At 32.6% G+C, this 22,632-nt stretch overlaps 1 protein-coding gene across 10 annotated transcripts in view; it reads left to right on the top strand.

Moving 5' to 3' along the window:
• The window catches only part of LOC143256826 (serine/threonine-protein phosphatase 4 regulatory subunit 1-like), a 164,898-nt gene that overhangs the window by 56,858 nt on the left and 85,408 nt on the right, over positions 1-22,632 (top strand). For 3 of the 10 annotated variants that reach the window (XM_076514552.1, XM_076514551.1, XM_076514546.1), the window contains exon 1: positions 20,039-20,183. The exons of 4 other annotated variants lie outside the window; for them this stretch is intronic. In XM_076514552.1, the coding sequence (XP_076370667.1) occupies positions 20,177-20,183 (7 nt within the window). In that variant the 5' untranslated portion in view covers positions 20,039-20,176. Of the gene's footprint in view, positions 1-20,036; positions 20,184-21,109; positions 21,210-22,632 lie in introns of those variants that run through there. 3 more of the 10 variants (XM_076514538.1, XM_076514542.1, XM_076514544.1) reach the window with 3 other exon arrangements.

Genomic DNA, 22,632 nt, shown 5'->3' with positions numbered 1-22,632 from the left:
ACTGTTTAAACGAATGTGATGTGTCAAACCTACCTACTTTTTTTTCCCCCTCCATTCCAAGGAACAGTTCCACCTCAGCATGCTAAAGTCTCTTTTCATTAAGATAAGAAAACTGGCTCTAACCAGAAAATGAGTGCACTGGCGCTACATCTTTAACTGTGAAAATGTAAAGGCAGGAACAGAATATGAACTTTGATCGTTAAGTATGAAGTGAACTTAAGAAAAAAAAAACAACTCGCTAAACTAGCTGCGACGTTGTTAACTCAGTTTCGAACAGTAGTGTTTAAATGCACTATCTTTCATGCTTGTGGGTAATTTTAGTGTATTTAAGCCACTGAAAGTTTCATTAAAATCTGATAAACTAGTTGCTTTTAATTATAACGTTACTTGAAACAGTTTATTTTTTGACAGTGCTTTTTGTTACAAAATTTCAATCGTGTATTTTGTGAGTTAGCCAACATTTTCACCCTATGTAAGTCAACAAAACCATCTGATTATTGTGTTGCTTAAAGCCAATAATACCTCTTAGTTGTAGTAGCATGTAAAACAATACAATTCTCAAATTACACTAGCGTTTAAACTAACAGAACTAAGATTACAATGCCGTGTAAAATCAACAAATCTCTTCTTACAGTATTGTTTAAAACAGAAATATCTGATTAGGGTAGCGTTTAAACCAATAATATTGTCATAGTACACTGTTGTTTGAATGAACAGTACTGTCAGGTTACCATATAATGTAAACCAGTAATATTACTGTACTGTTTAAACCTGACTGCAGTATTTGTAAAGCTAATTGGTTACAGCATCGTTGTTTAAGCATACAATACCATCTGATTTTAGATAGTATCGTTTTAAACTAACCCCATGTTCTCCTGACTTCTTGCAGTTAACGTTATGTAGAACGGGTTTAGTTCCCTTTAATCAATCTGGTTTTTGTTTACTTTTCAACTGGCCTGCTTCAAGCATATTCGCCACCTATTTGAGGAATGATTCTTATTTATTAGAAACGATGCGAAACTAATCGAACATGATAAGCCAAAGCTCCTGGAAATTTGGTCCTTATTATTCCACGTGAATATTGATTGCCCCCTATCAAGTTTTTACTCGTTTCGTTTTGACAGTATTTAATTGCTATACTACGATTGTAACCTTGTTTTTAAATCTCTGTTAGAGAAGTTTTCTGTGCATTGTACTTTAGCGATGATAAGGAAAATCATTGTATTACATTATTTATTTGTTCGTGAATTTAGCGTCTTTCCTCTTAATACTCGACTTATATCTGTCATTTATTTAATTTATTATGCTTGAATGCGACTGCTAATTAGGGTTAAGGGTGAAATGTGTGATTCAGGGTAACTATAGAGAAGCATTTATAGGCCCTATAAATAATATTTTAGTATGTTTTCATTGCTCTAAAATTTTAAAGAATCATTGGTGAAGAGTGTGTGCTTATATAATAAAGTGAGGAATATGCAGTTTAAATATTCCTCGTCCAAACTAACAGTCGGTTCGAGCTTTGGCTGTTACATAACATTAAAAACGTGATATAATCCTGCAAGATTGGTCAACGGGAGTTGGTAAAAACAAATTACGGAAATAAGTTCAGAGTTTCGTTATTAAGTACACGTGATTTTAACCTTAGTTTAAGTTGTTTTTGTATTTTAGACGTGACTTTTTTTAACCGAAGTATATGCGCTTATTTTAACTTGAAGACAGCTCAGATGGCACATTGTTTTTATAAAAAGTAATTCCTGTAAGATATTTGAACTTAGAATGAGCTGGTTAAGCACGTGGATTATAGTTTTCATCTGTACATTTTGGAAAAGTACTCTTGTTGATGTATTTATATTATCTTATTGGCCAATTATTTAATTTTAATTAACATTTCATCTCACGGATAGAACTTCGTGCAGTGTGAGGCTAATGCTTATGAAATTCTTTGGAACCTTGTTTTACACGAAATGATAAAACGAAATAGCTTAATATAAGTGTTGGTATTAAAACTCTTTAAGGTATTAGAAGATTATTAATCAGATTTTGAAACATTATTGTATCGTGATGATACGTTTCGTATAATATCTTATTTATTAATTTTTTATCTCCTTATAATTTGTTATTGGTCACAACTTTTCACGGATTACTATTCAAGGGATGGCCATAGGGTTTTTATTTAAGAAATAAAAATAAACAACACTTAATAATTGGGTACTGTAAGTTATGACAAAAAATCAATTAATGAGAGTTTTGGCACCCACTTATTGAAACATTCTACACTAGCATAAACATTCAGTTTACCGTTTACGTATAGACGGTATATAAGACACAAGGTGATTGCTTAAAACTCTCATACAGAAAAAGTATGTACCCTTAAGTAGAATAAATACAACTTGATTTCAACACATTCACATGCTTGCTATATATAGAAAAAACGCACGCAACCTTCCAATTGAACAATTAATCTTTTGTGAAACAATTATTTTTGTCAACCTTTTTCAAATAATTTGTGTACCTCATTTCGTTTAGAGTATGGATGAATATTCACCACATTTTGTAGAAGAGATATTCTATCTCCTTGGTTGTATTATTGAATAACTTTTTTGCATAATTATTTTATTATAAAGTTGTTGTATTTTTGTCTTGATACAATGACAATGCAATGGAAACTAAAGCGAAATCGTTGCTGCATGCCAGCGTACACATGTACTGTAATTTTGGATGTGTTGTTTTAGCTTATGTCACATGTGAATAAACAACTTTTTTACCTTCTTTGCTATTAACTTTAACTATTTACACACATTTTTGTTTGTTACATAACACTGAAACATTCTGAAAAAGATTTGGTGTCTGTTATCGAACAAAAAATTAAATATTCTGATGAAGTTACGAAGATGGTGCACATCATGAAATGGTTTTGGAAGTTTTTGATGATGAAGAAACTGAAAAAAACCCTTTATTTATTGTTCGGTGTGTGTGGGGGGAGGGTGTGTGTGTATTATTACTGGATATAGTTGAAGTATTTACTTATTGTCCCAAGTTTTGATAACTTTAGTTTCTAAAGTATCTCTCTCATATCTCCTGTTGAGTATAGCTTTAATGCTTAATAAAGTAGGTGTTACTTCTATGTTTGTGTATGTGTGTTTAGACGTATATAAGTAATACATGTTTGTGTGTGTGTTCATTTAAGAGTTCTTTAATATTGATTATAGTTGATTGACAGAACCCTTGCACTGTGTAGTTCTGTGTGTATATATATGATTTGGAGTTTATTTAGCCATTTTTGATCTCGGAATTTGTATCTTAGGTATAGGCGGATTCATACCACTTTAGTTTTGCTCTGCTCTTTCATATGTATGTTAGAAGCGAAGTAATATTTAAGAGAATATAGTGTGGATGCAAATCCATGATTATAATATCCTGGAATTTCTGACCTGAATAATAAACTCCTGTTTCGTAAAAGGTGCCTTTTATGTTGGAAATACGCGTTTTCATTTCGAAAAGATATTTTATGTATATAGTGTTCGTAACATTCATTAACCACCACGGAAAACATCTTATATATTTGAAGAATTGTTAACGTAACAGTTAATTCTCCCAGATGTTTCCTCTCGTATACTGTATGCAAGATTGTGATTTGTTTGTCACAAAATTGCGATGTCGTCACTCTGTGTTTCTTTTTAACGAAGTATTCGTTATTACACGATCTTAAGAAATTGTTACAAAGGAAAGTTTTATGACTTCTTTTGGAGTGAGATATGATAAATCGATTATTGAAAATATGCATTAGTTAAAGATACCAAAAACAACTCAGTCTTGATAGAAATGTCTTTTGTACACAGTAGACAACTGTGTATTACTGGTAAAAGGTCTGAATCGAACAGGATAAATGCATTATTTTTATTTTCAATAAAGAACGTTTTCGGTTAGATTCAGCGAGGCTACTTATTTGCACCAAACATGAATATTTCAATTTTTATCGCACGTTTATCGAATTCGGTACCTTCTTTTCACGCCTTTTATTTATATACACGTGGTCAAGAATTGAAGTGATCGCATGCTCAAATTTTAGAACGAATTTATGTACCTTGAATATTCGTTTTACATGTTTTGACAAAATTTTGACATTCTACAGTTGAATAAAATGTCTTTATGTATCCTATTTATACAAACAGTCAGCAAAGACCAGCAATTTTAAATGTTTTTAATGTGGTCATTCAATAGTATCTGTTCATATTATATATGCCTATTTAAAAGAAAGTTATTGATATTGAATATAGTATGATGGGATATTATCATTGCCGGAATGTACTGCTTTTATATTTGTCTTCATTCATTAGCCAGTTAATGTAGATCGCAGCTTTCGAGGTTTAGTAGGTGCATTTTATATGTAAATAATAGAGGATGGACAACGTATTTTAGCAAGTTGTGGCACTATTGAATGATATATAATTAACGTTGCTTGGCGCAAAACTTTGACGAACCAGTTCGCTATTTTGGTATCCGAAATCGAAGTAATGTTGTTTTGCCACATATCCATAAGAAATCATAACCTTCGTTTTCTTCCAAGAGAATTAGAACTGAACAATGAATGGCCAGGGCATTCTGTGAGACTAATGCGTGTTTTTAGTTATAAAATGTACTATTCACATCTGTGTTGCCCTGTGTTTGTTTTAATAGGCAATAACTGAACTACTCGTGCATAGAATTACACTTACGTAGGTTTGTAACGAGAGTAGAAATGGTAGTGTTATGTATACACATGCTACTGATGCGTACTAATTGCTTCCTATCTCAATGTAAAATTATCGTGGTTACACAAGTTCGATAGAACATTATATTTCTAACTGGGAAACAATGACAAATGTATATCGAACTTAGCTGCATGTACTTAAGTTGATAAGGTGCTGAAAACCATTTTTATTGTTGAATATGTGTTTATATTAGGAGCCATTGTAAATATGTATAAATATTAGTTTTGGAAGCTGCATGATATACACCCCATTTATATATCTTTTAATTATAGAAGTACACTTCTCCTTGTTAATAATAATACCTTCTGTCGTTCTTTCGATTACACTGTAACAAAATTTTTACTTTTTCTTGTTCCTGGGCAGAAAGTGTTATTTCCTAATTGCTTATGCCTAAAGTAAATGGAAAAGACCTATTTTTCTTTTTAAACTTTCTTTTTGTGACGTGGGAGCGTATAACGAAAACATGTTGGGAGACTATTTGGGGGCTGATACGTAAAAGTGATTTACATTACAGTCGCAAAATTCGAAAAACTACTCACTTCTAAACATTTTTGTATAACTTTAGTATAAATACATGTAAATCTTGATTCATATGTTGTTTTATTCAGACCTTATGTAAATGAAAATGTGCAAATTTACCCGTTTTTACATAGAAAATAGGTTACTTTCTAAATTTCATTATCCAAGCCACAAAAGCACAGTTTGAAGGGAATAATGGCCATTTTCTGTACTTTTACAACACAAGCAATTAAGAAGTAACACATACTATCCAGGAACAAAATTTGTGTTATGTAGTGTTATAGAAGCGCACGTATTGCTTGCTATTAACAGAACCTTTCTTCAGTCTTATTATACAAGTACAATTATTATCCATTAATAGTAATACTTAAATTTATGAGACTTGTACGTCACAGTGAACACATGAAGGCAGCAATTAAATTGTTTCGGTACTTCATACTCTAGTTCTTTCTTCATGTACAATTTCTACAAATATCATTTATTCATAAGATAAAATTTAGTTTCATAAAGCAGATCTGCAAGTAAATCAAAGAAAAACAAAACCTAAAACGATAAAATCGTTTGCTGACCTTGACCTTTTTAACATTTGAGTTATCAGGCTGACAATATGAGGTGTGGCCGTAACTACCGTAGACGTAGTAGTATCAAGCCTATATATAACACCATACACGGTATGAACCCTATTACCTTTTTGTCAACTTAAGGAGCACTTAAAGGACTGTATTATACAGTGCACGTGTATTGTTTATATAGGCGTGACGTTCATGCGATTTTTCCTAAACTTTGTTTGGCTAAATTACTGAATATTATTTTATCAGTTTTTAAAGCATTTGGTTTATAGTCAGAGTGGGACTTTGCAGTGATTTTGATAAGATCTGCTACGTTTTTGGTAACTACAAAACTTAAAATCTCGTTGAAGGACGGTTAGGTTTCCCAAATTAATTCGTTATATTCTTCTTTTATGCATAACTTAATTACGCTAGAAGCCTTAAACAACAACACGCAGAGCATCATACATTGGATTAATTCTTAAATTTGTAAACAGTGTATCTCGCTTTAAATTTCATGGTGAGTTGCTAATTAACATAACTTGGGTATTAGCGACAATAGCACACATACGGTTCAGAGTACTCTATAAATTAACATTTTAGGTTGGTACTGTATGTTTTGAGATACGCCCAGTCGTCTTTTCCTTGATAATATGGTCTTAATGAATCAAATACTGTTTGTGAAAGTTCATTTTGCACGATTTTTCATGTGAGAAATACGTTTGTGCACCTGTTAACCCATACTGGTGTAGATGTTTCTGTTTATACATTCATCTGCAAACTTCATCATATTTTTTTTCCGTATTTTAATTGAGGTATGTTATATTTATCATAAGCACTTTGTGTTTTAACGATATGTAAAACGTTGAATACTTATAACATGGCCACGGAGTTCGTTTTCGTTGGTTTTTTTTTATACGCGATGGATGGGTGAGTGAGTTATAATTTCAAAATCCGTGGTCTCATTCGTTGTAGGTTGAACTAATATTAATCTGCACATTTTTTAATTGCTGTATAAATCCTCTTTTCAGATGTTGGTTGTTTGCCTTACCCTTGTTGCTTTATTAGTAAGTATCAGATTCATGCTTTATTTTTGTTATAAAAGAGGGGAACAAGCAAATGATGAGCACTGCTTATACACAGGATTTGAGATACAAAAACACAGAAAATATCGAAAACAAGGTTAATAACCCACGAAGGACAATGTTGATGGAAACGCTTCGATTTCTTCCGGTTTGAGGGCATGTCACGTGATGTAAACCATAGCACCAAAATAGTTCAACACCCATTCCATATTGTAAAGTTTACATAAAATGTGATTTGCTAGATAGACTTTTATTGCGTACCTTGCATTTGTTAGATGACAGCAGAAGTGGGACGTTTATCGACAGCAGCTAATCGTTTATTTTTGTTCTTTTGTTCAAGTGCAAGAAGCTGTATTTAAAATTTCGGTCATAGTTCGTTTAATATTCTTGGAAAATAATTTTTATTTGCGAATTATTATGTAATTTTAGTAAATTGTAAATACAATATATAATTGTCATACTCTTCTTTAAGAGTTTTTCTGCTTATTTAGAAAATATTCCTAAGCACCTTTAGAATATCACGTTGTTAGTAGTTTTGCTGTAAAGAGACTAAAACTATATGCCTCTGTCCCTGATTTTGGACTGTCAATCAGAAAGAAGACAACCGCTCGGCAACACCCAAAGACAACAATTGGGTTACTTATTCTTTTTGCTTTGGAATAGTGGGGTTCATTACACATTCTCCTATGCGCTAGAAAGAACGTATTCTCTGTGCCAAGTTTCAATCCCGCAATTAGCATATTGTGTATAAAGCACTCTTATCTCCAGAGTAGAACAAAATATTTAGTCGGTTTTTTTTACCTGTATTGTCTGTCATACATATCGTAGTTAGCAAGATATGTTGTGTTTTAATGTATTGTATTTACGTGTAGATTATTTTATAAGCCAGGTATATAAGTTAAATATGAACTAGTTTTTCCCTTGTATTATGATATTCAAATGCCATTGTAAAGTAATATTTAATGAAAATTTCTAACATCGTATTAGCACTTGATCTACAAATATCCCATATGATGTTAGAGTAAATATATCTTTACATCTATAGTGTTCTATCTTATCAGAAAGTTGCAAACTATTTTTACTATGCATTTATAAAGCTACCGACATTTGACCTTAAGATTCTCACATAACACTGACCAACGATCTAAAAATGTTACTAAACATATTATTGCAGAGAAATAAATGTCAGTGGTGTTAAATACTGCCTAAATATTTTAATGTTACAAAAAATAAATCAAAACCTTTTTTAACGGTCAAATGATAAAAGGAATACCGTAAAAAGGAGAATTGGGATTGGACAGACATTGTCTAAAATATACACTTTTAACATAAGAAAGGTATAAAGCTTTACTGTCCTGATAAACGTTACATTTTTGTTTAATTTCTGACATGCTGCTTGCTTTGAAATGATGCGGTTACTTCAAAGTGGAACACTTGTAGTAGTAGTAGTAGTATTAGTCCTAATGTAGTGTATATACTTACGTTATACTGAAAGTCTTAAGTAATGTTGCTGTTGTAGAAAGAAGATGTGGAGTTGAAGTATTAAAATCGTTTAAAGCAGGCAGGAAGTGTTTACAAGAAAACTTGCTAGTTTTCTTTCTTGCTGGGTCTTCTAGGGGTGTTTTTATATGCATGTTTTTGAGTGTAAAAGAAAATTTTCAAAAATAAAATTAAACCGTGGTGACTAAGATCTTGCAGTGAGATCTGTGTATCATATTAGGAACGTATATGATTGTAGTACAAATTACGGAAGAAATTTTGGCAAGCTCTATATCAGTGGTTCCCAACCTTTATGCCCCGCACCCCTAAAAAATTTTAATATGTTCTCGCACCCCTCACAGTAATTATTTATTTAAGAATAAAGGTGAAGGTGGCCAAAACAAATGTTATTTCGCACCCCCTGGAACGCTATCTTGCACCCCTGGTTGAGAACTACTGCTCTACATCGTCTTTGTATGTAACTTGGTTCGGCCAAAAGTTACCGTTTAACGCGGTCTCGACAACTGGTGATCTAATATAGAACCACCATTAGAAGTCTGGTGCTTTAAGAAGTAACAAAACAATACTATGTTGACTTATATAACGAGGCCCGGCATGGCCAGGTGGTTAAAGTCCTCGACTCGTAATCCGAGGATCGCGGGTTCGAATTCTTCACACCAAACATGCTTGTCCTTTTAGCCGTCGGGGGTTTTGTAATGTGACGGTCACACCCACTATTCATTGGTAAAAGAGTAGCCCAAAAGTTGGCGGTGGGTGGTGTTGACTAGCTGCCTTCTCTCTAGTCTTACACTGCAAAATTAGAGATGGCTAGCGCAGATAGCCTTCGTGTAGCTTCGCGCGAAATTCAAAACACACCAAACTTGAAAAACGATTTTTATTAAAAACACATTGTAGACAACAATTGTGTCATGCTGTGTGTTTGATTGAATTGCTGACATTTTAAACATACGTTTATTTTGTAAGTTTTTATTATTTCCATTTCTAGTTGTGATTTATATTAATGTTTACATTTCACTGCAACTCTCGGAAGTTGATCATGTGATTCACCAAGAGACATTCTTCTACACTACACCAGTTATTTTGTCAGTAATTTTTATTTCTTTCGAGTGATTTTGCATAATAAATATGTTATCAAGTTTGACCTGTTTTTCACTTGAATAAACAGATTTTGAATTTTAGGTTCCTGATGGGACTGGACATGCCCTTATGCTGTTACAAAGATCACCTAGAAATTAACAGTTTTTCTCCGAGTTAAATCTAGTGTTAATGTGTATATCGAAAGTGGTTTTGGAACAAAATTTCTGATAAATTTTGAAGGCATGCAGAAGCAATGTACATTCACATAAGCCTAACGTTCTTCGCGTTAAAACTTTCAATATCGTAATTTTACGCTGTAAAAGGTTCTTTTTTTGCTGGCACAAAACCGGTTTGAATACTACCCATCAAGTAAGAAAGAAAAAAATCGATATTGATTTTATCTTCAAATTTCCCAAGAAAGGGCTTCACTGATTGCTGCTATTAACCGTTAGTGAAGTCGATTGAAGTAAGATCCAAGTAAGAAAATCATCTAGAATCACTTCATTTCTGGAAGACAGCATTTATTATGACCCTAGGGAAATTAACAAGAAATTACACTTGTTTTCTAGGGTATTCATGACGGTGAATTAGCAATTATTTCTAGAAAGAAAACGAGAAAAGTTTTTATTTAAAGTCAGACACTTAATAGAACTAGTTGTCTTCTAACTGGGGGGAAAAAACCAAATACAAAACGAAAAATAAACTGGTGCAAAACGTTCCACTAAATATTTAAAAAAAAAAATGGTTTATTTTTGGTTTTGTTCATTGGTGGACTAGTGGTGAAACGAAATGTTACTAAACAAATTTAACATAATTGTGTCATTGTTATTCTTAACACGTATTATTAATTTCGTATTATGTTCTGAAGCCTACCTTGAAAAACACAAACTGTACGCTTCTATTAACATAAAGTTTGTAGGGAATATTTAAATTAAATTTAAACTTTTAATTTGTTTCAGTTAAACATGACCTAAGTGACGTTACCCATCACGTAATTTACATTAGCTACATATATTTACCCTTAAAATTACTTTAGTGATTTAACATGAATTAGCCCTTTTTTACTAATAACTTTTAACGTGTTTACGACTCAACAATCTTTTAGTGATTTGTTTCATTGAAGTGCGTATTTGGAACATTGTTTTAGTTACTATCGTGGCTATATGAAACAACTGTTACAAAGCTGATAAACTTTATTGGCTTAACTTCGTAACAATCGTTCATTGCTTTATTTGTCCATGTTCCATTGAACTGATTGATTAGTATAACTCCTTGAATCTATCTTTATATGAAAGATTCTAATAACAGCTATCCATGTTCTTTAGTGAGGAGATGAGTGGTCATTTTTCCTAGTAAATGCCGTAGGTAGGCGTACCATTTTTTTCTTAGAAACTCTTAATTCTAACTTTTACAATTTTCTTAATTATTAGTCATCTAATAGTTTGAATGTTAATATTCCATGAACTTGATTATTTGGTTAATATCATTGTCACAGAAAGCACTGTTTGGTTGACTATTTTTCTTTTCATTTATAACTTGTAACAACAGTCATCCAGTCTTTTGCCCCGGTAAAATGAATGGCCATTACTGTAACTTTGGACATTACTGTGGCTGCTGAAAAAGTTGTTACATGTGTGATATTCTTTGCTTTTACCAGCTTCATAGTAACTAGGGCCTGATTTGACCTGGCAATTAGAGTGCTCGTTTCATATCCTGAGGATCGTGAGTTTGAATTACAGTCACCAAATGTACTCGCCCTTTCAGCCGAGGAGGCGTGAAAAAAGTAGTAGTCAATCCCGCTATTCGTTTGTAAAAGAGTAACCCAAAAATTGACGTTAGTTTCTGTTGATTAAACTGCCTTCCCTCTCGGTTTTCACTGCTAAATTAGGGAAAAATAACGCAGATAACCCTCGTATAGCGCGAAATTTAACCATAATAACCATGTAATATTCTCTGTTCCTGTTATAGTGAACTGAGTAGTTGCTTCAATTGATAAACGCCGTAAACAAGTCCTGTCGTGTTTTTTTTTTAAACTGGTAAAGCTTTAAAGACAATAATCTAATCTTTTGACTGTTCATTTTCTAAACCGATTTTTTTAGTGTCGTGGATATTTAACCATATATCATAGTCATAGCAACCATTCAGTCTTGTTTGTTCATAGTTCAGATCAGATACTTTAAAAGTTGGCGTACGACGCTTTATTCATGAAGTCAAGAGTTATTCTTTTCTGGTGAAATTGTCATAATAACACTCCGATATTTTGTTTGTCCATGATCCAGTGAACGAATTTTGTTAGTACTACTAATTCATGCAAACCAAACGTTGGTTGTCAGCTGTTGCTTTTTCTTTTATAATTTTTATCATATTCATTTTATCATTTTCTTCAACATTTCATTGAACTAATTGGTTAGTTTTGTCAGTGTGATAGCTAGTGAACCAAGCTGTTTATGGTTAGCTTTATCATGACCATCCAGCCTCTTGTTTATACTGTAGTAGTAAACTTATACTTTGGAGACTTTGGTTATTATTACTTCAGTGATTTGAGATGTTACTACAGCTATGTGGATCACTCACTCACTGTTTGCTGTTTTTCTTTTTATTGGTATATAATTTTCATTACAATTATCTAGTTTTTGATTATATGTTCTAATGAACTTGTTTGTCTATATAAGGGCCATATGAACCAGTTGTTAATTGGTTATTGCTTTGCTGACATTTTACCGTTTTCCTAACAAAGATGTAACCATTTGGTTCTTTCTGTTTTAGTAAAGTGATCGTTATTATGAGTGCATGACTAATTGGTTAACCATGTTAAAATATTGGGTTTTACTTGTACCTTTCACGATCTCAATAAATATTAACCATTCGTTGATGTTTCCGATATGCTGACTGGTTAAGCTATATCAATCAGAATTTAGAGTACACTTTTATGATTGAACAATTTTGGGAAAATCAGCATATTTTTGTTTAACATGTATAGAAACTAGCTTGTATGAGTAATGAGTTGATACGTTATTACTTAAGTTTAAAATTATTTGGACAAATCTCAGTCTTGACTGCAATTCACGTTGTGTTGTTTGTTTCGACCTTAGTGTTATTTTAACTGCGAGAAGTCTTTTTGTTGTCAGAGAAACTATCATATACTTCGAATAGAACTTGGTAAGTAATTATTCGATGGTTTGTCAGCGGTGTGGTTACATTGGGGTTTTAATTAAAGGAACTGTTGTAGTTTATGTTTCAGGCATCACACAAAGAAAATTAAACGTGATAACTTGTCCTTTATGTGCTACAAACACGAAAATTAAATTCTTTTGTTCGTAGTTGCATATATGTTAATATGACAATCTGAACTTGTTTGATTTCACTATTGAAGGATATTTTTGAACGAGCAGTTTTGGAAAATAGAATTTGTGAAACGTGTAATTCTCTGCATTTACCGTTTCTAATTATCTGTATGATGATTTAGGTGTTTCTTCCTGAATACTTGTTTACACATGTGTATCTGGTTACGTGTCAACCCATTTCTATACAGTCTCTTTCTCTCTGCCCATAAGTCTGTCTTCATATTTCTCTATGTATGTACCATATACCTACTTGGTTTTTATTTCTTTTTCTATTTATTCGTTTCCATTTCTTCCTTCTCACATTTAGCTGCGTTGTTCCCCCGTCCCTTTATTTTTTGCAGTAAAATATTTGTTTAAAGTTTATTACAGGAACAGTATAAAACTAGGGTTGAAGAAAAACATCAGCAAAATGAAATCAACAATAATAAGCACGTGAAGTTGGTGAACACCAGCAAATGTGTAGTATTGCAAATTATGGACGCCAGAGATAAACCAATAATTTGGAAATCACTTTTGTTATTATTTTTAACCCTAAATATTCTTTGATATCACAGTTATGAATAAATTAGTGGACGTATATACCTACATTAAGCATACTGATATCAAAGGAAGACGTCGAATATTTCATGAATCAGTACAGCGAGTAAAGTATAATTATGTATTATGCCAGTGCAGGGATAGCTCGGATTGTTAATCGAAATTATATTTTAAATATATCTTCAATAGGTCATTAGAATTTTACAATACTGTGTTTCTTTTTATTGCAATAGGTATGTAATGACATAATATTGTGATAATGACAGTTGAGTTCTGGGAAAATCTGTAAATATAGCAAAAAGTTTAACAATTTCTTTCTCTTGTTTCATTTTCTATTTCATGATAACTCAAGAAACAAAAACAATGGTGTCAACCAATGCTACTGAGATGAGATAAAAGTGGATATTCCGTTTGGAACTATAAGTATTATTCTGAGCTGCAGTCATTCCTCGTTAGATGTAGCTGTCAGTCAGTCAATATTTCCTATTCTTAGCTTACTGTGCCCATCTGATTTCTGCTTCCACCACTGTATCGCCCCTCTATCTTCACTTTTGCATTCCCTTAGATCTTTAAGTATAATAAACTAGAAGTAATTTTAAAAAAATCATAACTCTAGTGTAAACGGTGTTATCATTACTCATCTCTTAATGGTAACTTTCTTACATATATTTAGTGTTTCTTTAGAAAGCGAGGGTGAAAGAGGAAGTACCAGCCAGTAGTAGATAAACAATGAATATTACAGTTAAAACTACATCGTGTTTAGAACGTTGTCATAAATACAGTCTTCCTATGTTCATTGAAGCACTGCATAAAAAAAAAAAACACCCACCACCACCAAACAAAAAAAAAAAATTTAAAAATGAAGTAAATGTAGGGATGGTTAATATCAATCCTTCAAAAACAATGTAAACAAGATTAGTAGGGATGGCATGTGCACCATTCCTAAGTAATAATAACACGCAAAGTAAGTGTTAACAGACAAAAATAGGAAAACTCTGCTCTGATCGAAGAGTTATACATATTGTAATGTGTTTTCTTGTCTGTGCTATTTACTTTCTTTTTGTTAAAAAAGTTTTTCTTTTCTTGCATGAAGTTTTTGTTGTTGTTTTTTTAATATCGTGCAAAGCTAAACGAGGGTTGTCTGTGCTACCCACCCCTAATTTAGCAGTGAAAAGGTAGAAAGAAGGGAGACAGCTAGTTATCACCCACTATTAACTGTTGGGCTACTGTTTTACCAAAAAATAGTGGGACTGACCGTACATTATAATGATCCCACGGCGGAAAGGGCTTGCATGTTTGGTGCAACGGGGATTCGAATCCGCTATACTCAGGTTGCCAGTCGAACCATGCCAGGCCATATGTGAATAGACTTGAAGGAAACACATAGTATTTCATATAATTATATGAACCTTCACTTGGATGTAATACTATATATTATGAAAACAGATAAAACTATATTAATGTAGATGCTACGTGTGTGTTCATAAAGAATATAATAGGTTTTGATAAACACGCGTAGTTAACAAAATCTATTCGGAATTTGTATAGCTAATTTTATTATTCGTTGTTAGTTTGAAGATGTCTTCAGTTCATGGAACTTATTTCATAAAGAATAATAATATTAGATGTAGATTCTAAACACAAACTATATATGTATGCTTCTAATAAGGATATTAAAGACACATCATACTAAGTGTTCAGATATCAAAAATGTATGTAAGAATAGTATAGCTATGGTTGTTAAACGCCTTCATTATTTGAGTACTGTATTTTTGCATAAAATATTGGTATTTTATAGACAAATAGCCTGTATGAGTATCAGATATGAGAGTCGATATGAAAATCATAACGCGCACGGATATCAGAAATGCACACTACATTTGGATATCGATGTAAAAGAGATGTAATATTTGGGTATTATTACTTATGAATGTCCTCCAGTGGGTCATCGGTAAGATTATGAATCCGCAGTTCTAAAATCTGATGTTTCATTCCCCGTAGTGGACAGACCATAGGTCGCTCATCGTGTAGTTTTGCGCTACAAGTCCATAACAAGAACTTGGGTGAGTAATGTATCTCCAGTGGCTCAGTGGAAGTGCTTATAACGTAAAAGTGAGGTTTTGATATATTGGACGTACGGAGCACAGATGTCCCGTTGTATAGCTTTGTGCTTAACTGCAAACAATAAATGAATAACGTATGAAATTGAACAAATAATTATATGTACATGAATGAAGAACAAGCTATATTTTAGGTAGAAAATATGTGGAAACCGCATATTGCTACAAGATGAATTCGTTAATCGTATAGATATAAATGGGAAACTACCTGGATGTAAAATACACAGTATATTTGAACTCAACATACAAGTACCTTAAGGTACGAGTTTTATAAACAAATATTGGGTCCTTTGTTTGTAGGTATGATGTTAGAAGTATTTCGAATGTCATAATGTTTATAGATATTACTTGTATTCCATTAAAACCAAAAATCACTGGAGATTTAATAAAAATTTCAACGGCTTAACCTTAGTATCCGCCACCCAAAAAATCGTTTAACTGAAATAAACTATGAAGAACGAATTCAGCTTTTTAAAGCTTGTTTTCTAACATTTTTATCCTGTAAACAGGATAATTGCATATGAGGGCTGGAGAACGTTTGTATTCAACATTGTATAGTTTCTACCACTTGGAAACAAAATAGCGCGATTATATGGAACATAACTAAATAACATTTTCAACGTAATCGTTACATACACAGTAGCTTGTGTTTATAAATGGATATTTTAAAACTTGTAGTTATATGGAGCTTTTAATTACTGTGGAAAGTATAATAAAAATATTAAAAGAATAGAAGTGTGAGAGTCAATTAGAACGTTAAGGTTCTGAAAATACTAACAATGTAGTAATCGTATTCTTTTCCTCAGTAATTATACACAATTTAATAACATACCTAACAGAACAGTGCTGCCCCAAGGTTCTGGAAATCTCAAGATGGCCACACTTATTTACCCATATAAAACGAGTGATCATTTTTTTCTTTGCTCCAACGCGGTTGCTTCTTTTTTATTTGCATAACAGGTTTACCAACTACTTCACTCGTTAGAGTTTGATGAACGACCTGTAAAAATCGCAAGCAAGCGACCTTGTCGCTGTTGTTACAGCGTGCATGCCATACCTGTATTCTTGTTGTGATGAACCGTGGAGAACTTGCAAGTTACAACTTCAAATTGTTACCCATGTTCTAACTTTTACATGATGAATTGGTAAGGAATCAAAATTATTTTCGTGGTCGTTCTGCGCTTTCTACATTTTTAAACCACTTGTGATCTTATACGTGTTTTAGTGGACGAGACTCGTGGTCATTTATTAAAACATGATATAGGGTTCCATTTACGTTTTTTTTTGTTTTTGTCTAGTAATTATTTGGGAGGACTGTCGCCGGTTGAGGATCATATACATAGAGCCCTTACAAAGACTTTCTAAGGAGTATATTTAGTTTTGCTACCCCTTTTATAATTTCAGTGTTGTCAAAGTGTTTTAGTTGTGTATTTATTGTACAAGAAATCTTTGAGAATTGTTCATGATATTGCTTTTGATATATTTCCGCATGTTTTTTTTAAATATTGTAAACTCTGAAAGTATTTTAAAATAAATAGTTCACCGTTGTGTACGTCAAGCTAGTATTGTACCTTTTGGAAGCTCGTCAAATATGTAGTTAACTTATTTTTGCTTTTCCTTGTATCTCGTATACCCCTCGGTGTCTGTTCGATAAATCCCGACCCTGTGGCGAAGTGCTTTCGTTATTTGCCTTTCATGTACCTGTTTTCTCACTTATGTGTGGCTGCGTCTCATGCGTCAAGCCCCGGATGTATTATGTGCGTTTGCAGAGGTTGGCCCAAGCTCGCAGAGAAACTCTGTGATTCGTCGGGTCACATCGAGCACACGTACGGTAAGAAGACTGAGAAAACAGTGCCTATTAAGCCAGGCTTGCAGGGAAATAGGAGAAAATCTCGTAGCTGTACTATAACAGGCGCTGAATGAACAGTATTTCTTATCTCTCGCTTCACGATGCAGCTGCTGTTCTGTGAATGGGTGGTTGTAGACGTGGCGGGAAAAAGCGCAAGATTCTTTGCTGCTGTTGTTCTTGTGTTTTTGGCTCGTCAGGGTCAAAGGCAGTGGTTTGATTGTCTCCCAAAACAATCGACTGTGTTCGCATATATACATAAATATAAGAATTCATGTTACGTATGTAGTTGTGGATATGTTGTCTCATTGTATTCCAATAAAATATTTTTATGGATCAAATGACTGAAGACCAGTAATTTACTAAGATTTAACGAATGAACCTTTTATGTCATCAGTACTAAAATATACTTTTGTTCTATACGTCTGTATACATACCAACGAGCAAATATTTTCAAATGCCAATACACTTAATCACACAAGTGTGATATGCGTTGGAAAACAAAACATGTTTGATAATTAATATTTGTCTTGAAGCTGACGCATTTCCGTTATGCGCAGATGTCTCTTAAAGTTTGGTACTCTTCTCTGAATTATGATGTATTTAACTTTATTTATTGATTCAGTGTTATGGTATCATCTGTTATCTATGCTGTGCCCACCACGGGTATCGAAACCCAGTTTCTAGTGTCGTAAGTCCGCAGACATACTGCTGTGCCACTGGAGATCATGCATATCATTGAAACGTGAGCGTTTTTGTTATAACTGCATAAATATCTTTACAAGGGGAGCACACATCAAAAGCGTTATATAAAGGGAAGAAGCTAAAATTTTAAAGTTTCATATAGAAAAGTTGGCATGAAGAAATATTCTTTGTACAACATTAAACAAGTATATTAGAACTTCTAGAGTTGTATGTAGTTAGCATAAGACACATTAAAAACAAAAATCTTATCTAATTTTTAGTAACAAAGAATTGGAGATCATAATTATTTAAAGAAAAAAACTTATGTGATATTTAGGTTAATGAAAGGAGAATTAAAACCTGTTTATTATCATAAATAACCTCATTTGAATGTTTAATTGCAAATTTCATTGTCGTAGAATATCATATTTAAAGTTTGGTTGAAGCTATTTTTACCATATATTTGAACAGTTTTTCATTTAAACCAGAATAATGCCCATTAATCTAGGTGGACACCATTGAAGTTTTTTAATTTTTTTTGACATACAGATTGTATGTCAGATTTAACAGAATGTATGGAACGTAAATTAATTCTGTATAATGTCTGTTGTAGATTCTGAACAGAATCTTTTTTACATATAATATTATCTAGTATGTAGATTTTGTAAAAAAACAAAAGAAAAAACGTGTTTTGTGGGATATAACATATGTACACATAATGTAATGTGGATTCTACATTATGAATCTTTAGCTCTTTTCTTTAAGGGGGCCAGGCCAGGGGGGGGGGAGCAGGCCAGATGTATTTTAAACAAAATATAAAGTAATGTTAGCATATTGAACAAGTTTTACCGTGTGAAAAGTACTTTAATATCAATATAACGTTCAGCTGAGTATCATTATAAATGTTTTTAAATATGTAAAACAGCATAAGCATATATATTTTAAACATTAAAGCAACTGTATATTGTAGTCCTTGTATCAGTCTTGTATGTCAGTATATTGACCATATAAACATTTTGCATTTCTTAATCCTAAATTTATATACAAATTTACTGGGCTTTCCCAATACTTTAGTTTTTATGCTGACTGTTGTTAGGCCACTTTGTTATACCTTGTGCGGTGAATGTGATCCACAGATTGCCAGTTGGGAGTCATGTTATACATGTAACATCTTATAAATTGTCTCTACAGTCTGATATAGATATTGTACGTAACATCGTGTAGGTATTCTTTAGAATTGTCTTATTCTTAATACAAATAATTGTATATATTTTTTTGAAAAAGTGGTTGACTCTGTACTTATTTGGATTTGGTTGTAGATTGTAAAAATGTGGAAAAGATGCGTAGAAACTGAAGGTGAAATTATAGGTATTGCAAAATAGATTATGCATGTAATCTTATGTGTATGGTTATGTGAAATCTGGTATAAATAATTTTTCAGTAAGAGCTGCGCCAGTTAAAGCATATCGCTTGGAATAAAGTTTTTATGGAACATAAGTTTTGGGGGTGAATTTGGTGCATTAATTTTAGAGCCTTACTATATGAACTATATGAAGCGTGCTTATACAACTTGAAATAAAATATCCATACATTGCTTCAAGGCAACTAATTGGCGTACATACACTAATCTCGATTGAGGTTCACACTACAATTTTTGTAAACATTTCAGTAACTCTGACACAGAACTTGGATTACATTGTTAATAGTCCATAGGAAAGTCATATCTTTATATATTTTATGTTACTGGAGTAAGCAAGCATGAACTATTATGAGAAATAAAGGCTTTCTCCGTTGCAGTGGGTTTTCTTGTATTTGATTACAATACAAAGTTTGACTTCGCTGTTCTCCGCCAGGCGACGCCTACCTCGCTAAATTGGCTTTATGCCAGCAAAGTGTTAGATTGTGCTGGATACAAATGTGTCTCAATACCTTCGCGGGTTTTCGTTATTATACATTTGGAAAAAGAAAATAAAGAAACAACAAAACAATGTTTGGCTCTAATCCAGGGAAAGAAACTGTCCCACCAGTTCCTGAGCGATGTTGTATGAGTGGGTGTTCGAAAACTCTGGGATCGAATAGGCTAGAAACAACCCGCGAACAAGAAACGCGCGCTGCAGATACGGCCACATGACCTGCTTGCTGTTGCTGTTGTACACAGCTTGTGGATGGGATGTGAGTACCTCGCCATTATTATAGAATGATATATTACTATATCATTGTAATAGCCCTTTTTTTTTCCTTTTTTGTTTCGATGAAATGTCCTTGTCGTATCGTGTACAAAGCTTGTTATGTGTGAAACACTTATGTCCTTTTTAGCTATAGTTATGTATGTGCAGAAAATTAAGATCTCAGCTGTTAGTTTATATTAATAATTCAGCTTATTTTTAGAACGAAACCGTAGTATGTGCAGAAGTTAAAAACTGCATAAAACAGTTAGTATACTTTATTAATTTCGTTACTCGTCTAATATATTGTATGATTATTGTTAAACTCTTGAATACATTGGTCAGATGTTTGTCACTTACATTTTCAAAAACAATAATTCTTAGTAGGTTCTAGTATATAAGGAAGACGGTAATATTTCTTTATTTTTATGGTAGTAATAGTTAGCTAATCATAGCGGTATAGGGTAATATTCTTCTCGTTCACTTACTATGCTTACTGCAATAGTTTGATCAAGGTTCTCCATCACGATCATTGGTGCATCCCTTAGTTTAATCTCACTACTGCAAACTTAAGCCCTGACATAAGGTTGTAAAGGCTGTTTCGTCAGCAGTGTTATTCACTATATAATACAGAATTATGACGTTTGGTCTCTTTGGTTGTTGCCCATGAAACGTTGATATTGTATTTTTCTGAACAGGGTATTTTAGGCACTGTTCACGTTCAATATGTACAACTACATTTTGGTATCTTATCTACTGAAGAAACACAACGCTAGGCCTAATAAAAATAAAATTTACCCCTTTCCCCCAAAAAAAAAAGATGTTTTTTTTTTTTTACGTATCAGTATCATAAAAGGTGGAACTACATAATTTTTGTGTAATCCACTTTTGCAGAATATAGTTTGCTATGTGAATGTGAAACTATTTTTGCAGGTACAAGTTTCCCAGGCAGCTTTATAAGTGGGCCAGTCACCTCTCATGACCTTTCTTATGTCCTCTTTTACGAAACTAATTATACACTGACAGGATATTTGTATGTATTTAGTTCACATTTTCATTATATTAGTAATTATAACCTAATACTATTCATAAACCACATGTAATATTTGTAAACAATAAATTTGTCTTGAGGGTGCATTCTGAGAATGTTCGACATAAATAGGATCTTTAGTTATCACTGTCTATCAACAGTTTGGACGTTGTAGTTAGTTTTGTTAATAACTGTATGTTGAAAACTGGTAATAGCAACAGACTGACTGTAACTAAGCGTTTATGTGTTGGGTTTAAATTTATATTTGCCATATTTTAATGACATTTCTGTTTGGACGTCTGTTAGTCGGTTTCTTTCGAATGTCCTGTGCGTAATGTCGCCAAATTAACTCATCGAACGAATTGCTGAGGCTGTAGTTTTTGGGATGAAATATGATTAAAAGTATTTAAATATTAAGTTTACAGTTAAATGAGTCTGTAGACCAACTATTACAAGCTATTGTCTGTTTCAAAATCAAAAGATTTTGAATTTGACTTCGTAAGTTTATGGTTATTTGAACGTTTGCTTTGTGCATTAAAAGTGTGCTTTTTTGTGTTTAGTTATATGAATTATTTCCCCTTCCCACTTATTTAGGTAATCATGTTTTTAATTAATGGAAATGGTGAATGTATAAAATAGATACAAAATAAAAAATTATTCAACTATATAAAAGAAAGTTTTTGGTTTGTCTAAACTGTTGTAGTAATAAAATGTTTTAAAAATTACCGATGAACTTAATGTAAAATGAATCTTAAAAATACACAATGTTCGAGGTATTTAGCCATCCAACTGTGTGGAAGCATTTTTAATAACTTAAAAGTCGCTTCATGGATGGAGCGTAGTGGGCAGTTTTATTCTCATTATGACTTAATGAATTAAAAGTGGCTTCTTCAAAATGGATGGAATATGTAATATCCAGTTTTACTCTCATGATTAATAAACGGACATAATACGCATGTATGGAGAATAATGTTGTACTACGATTAGTAAACGAGCCAAATGAGTACAAACGAAGTAAAATGTTTAGTTCTACTCTCAATGTTTAAAAAAAATTCAAAGCATGTAAAATAAAATAGTCGTATATTTGTTTTTAATCTCATGTTCGAAAATGAACAGAGTAGGTATTGATTGAATGAAATATTTAGATTTACACTCGTTATGTATGAAAAATGGGTAATCTAGGTATGGATGAAGTAGAATTCTCAGTTTACTCTCATTATGTTATTAAACTTGAAGTATAGATAGAGTAAAATATTTCCTTTTTCTTTCATAATGTTTGAAAAATGGACAATGTATTTTGAAGAATTTGAGCTATGTTTAAAGAGCTCTTTTCACTGCACAAATTATCACATGTGATGAATTGTATTACAATGTGAACTGAAAATGGCACTAGCCAGAGCTCGTATAATAAGGTTATAGTGTTTGG

Source organism: Tachypleus tridentatus, chromosome 7 (genome assembly GCF_004210375.1).
Source record: "Tachypleus tridentatus isolate NWPU-2018 chromosome 7, ASM421037v1, whole genome shotgun sequence".
NCBI lineage: Eukaryota > Metazoa > Arthropoda > Merostomata > Xiphosura > Limulidae > Tachypleus > Tachypleus tridentatus.
This window is presented reverse-complemented; position numbering and strand designations above follow the sequence as displayed.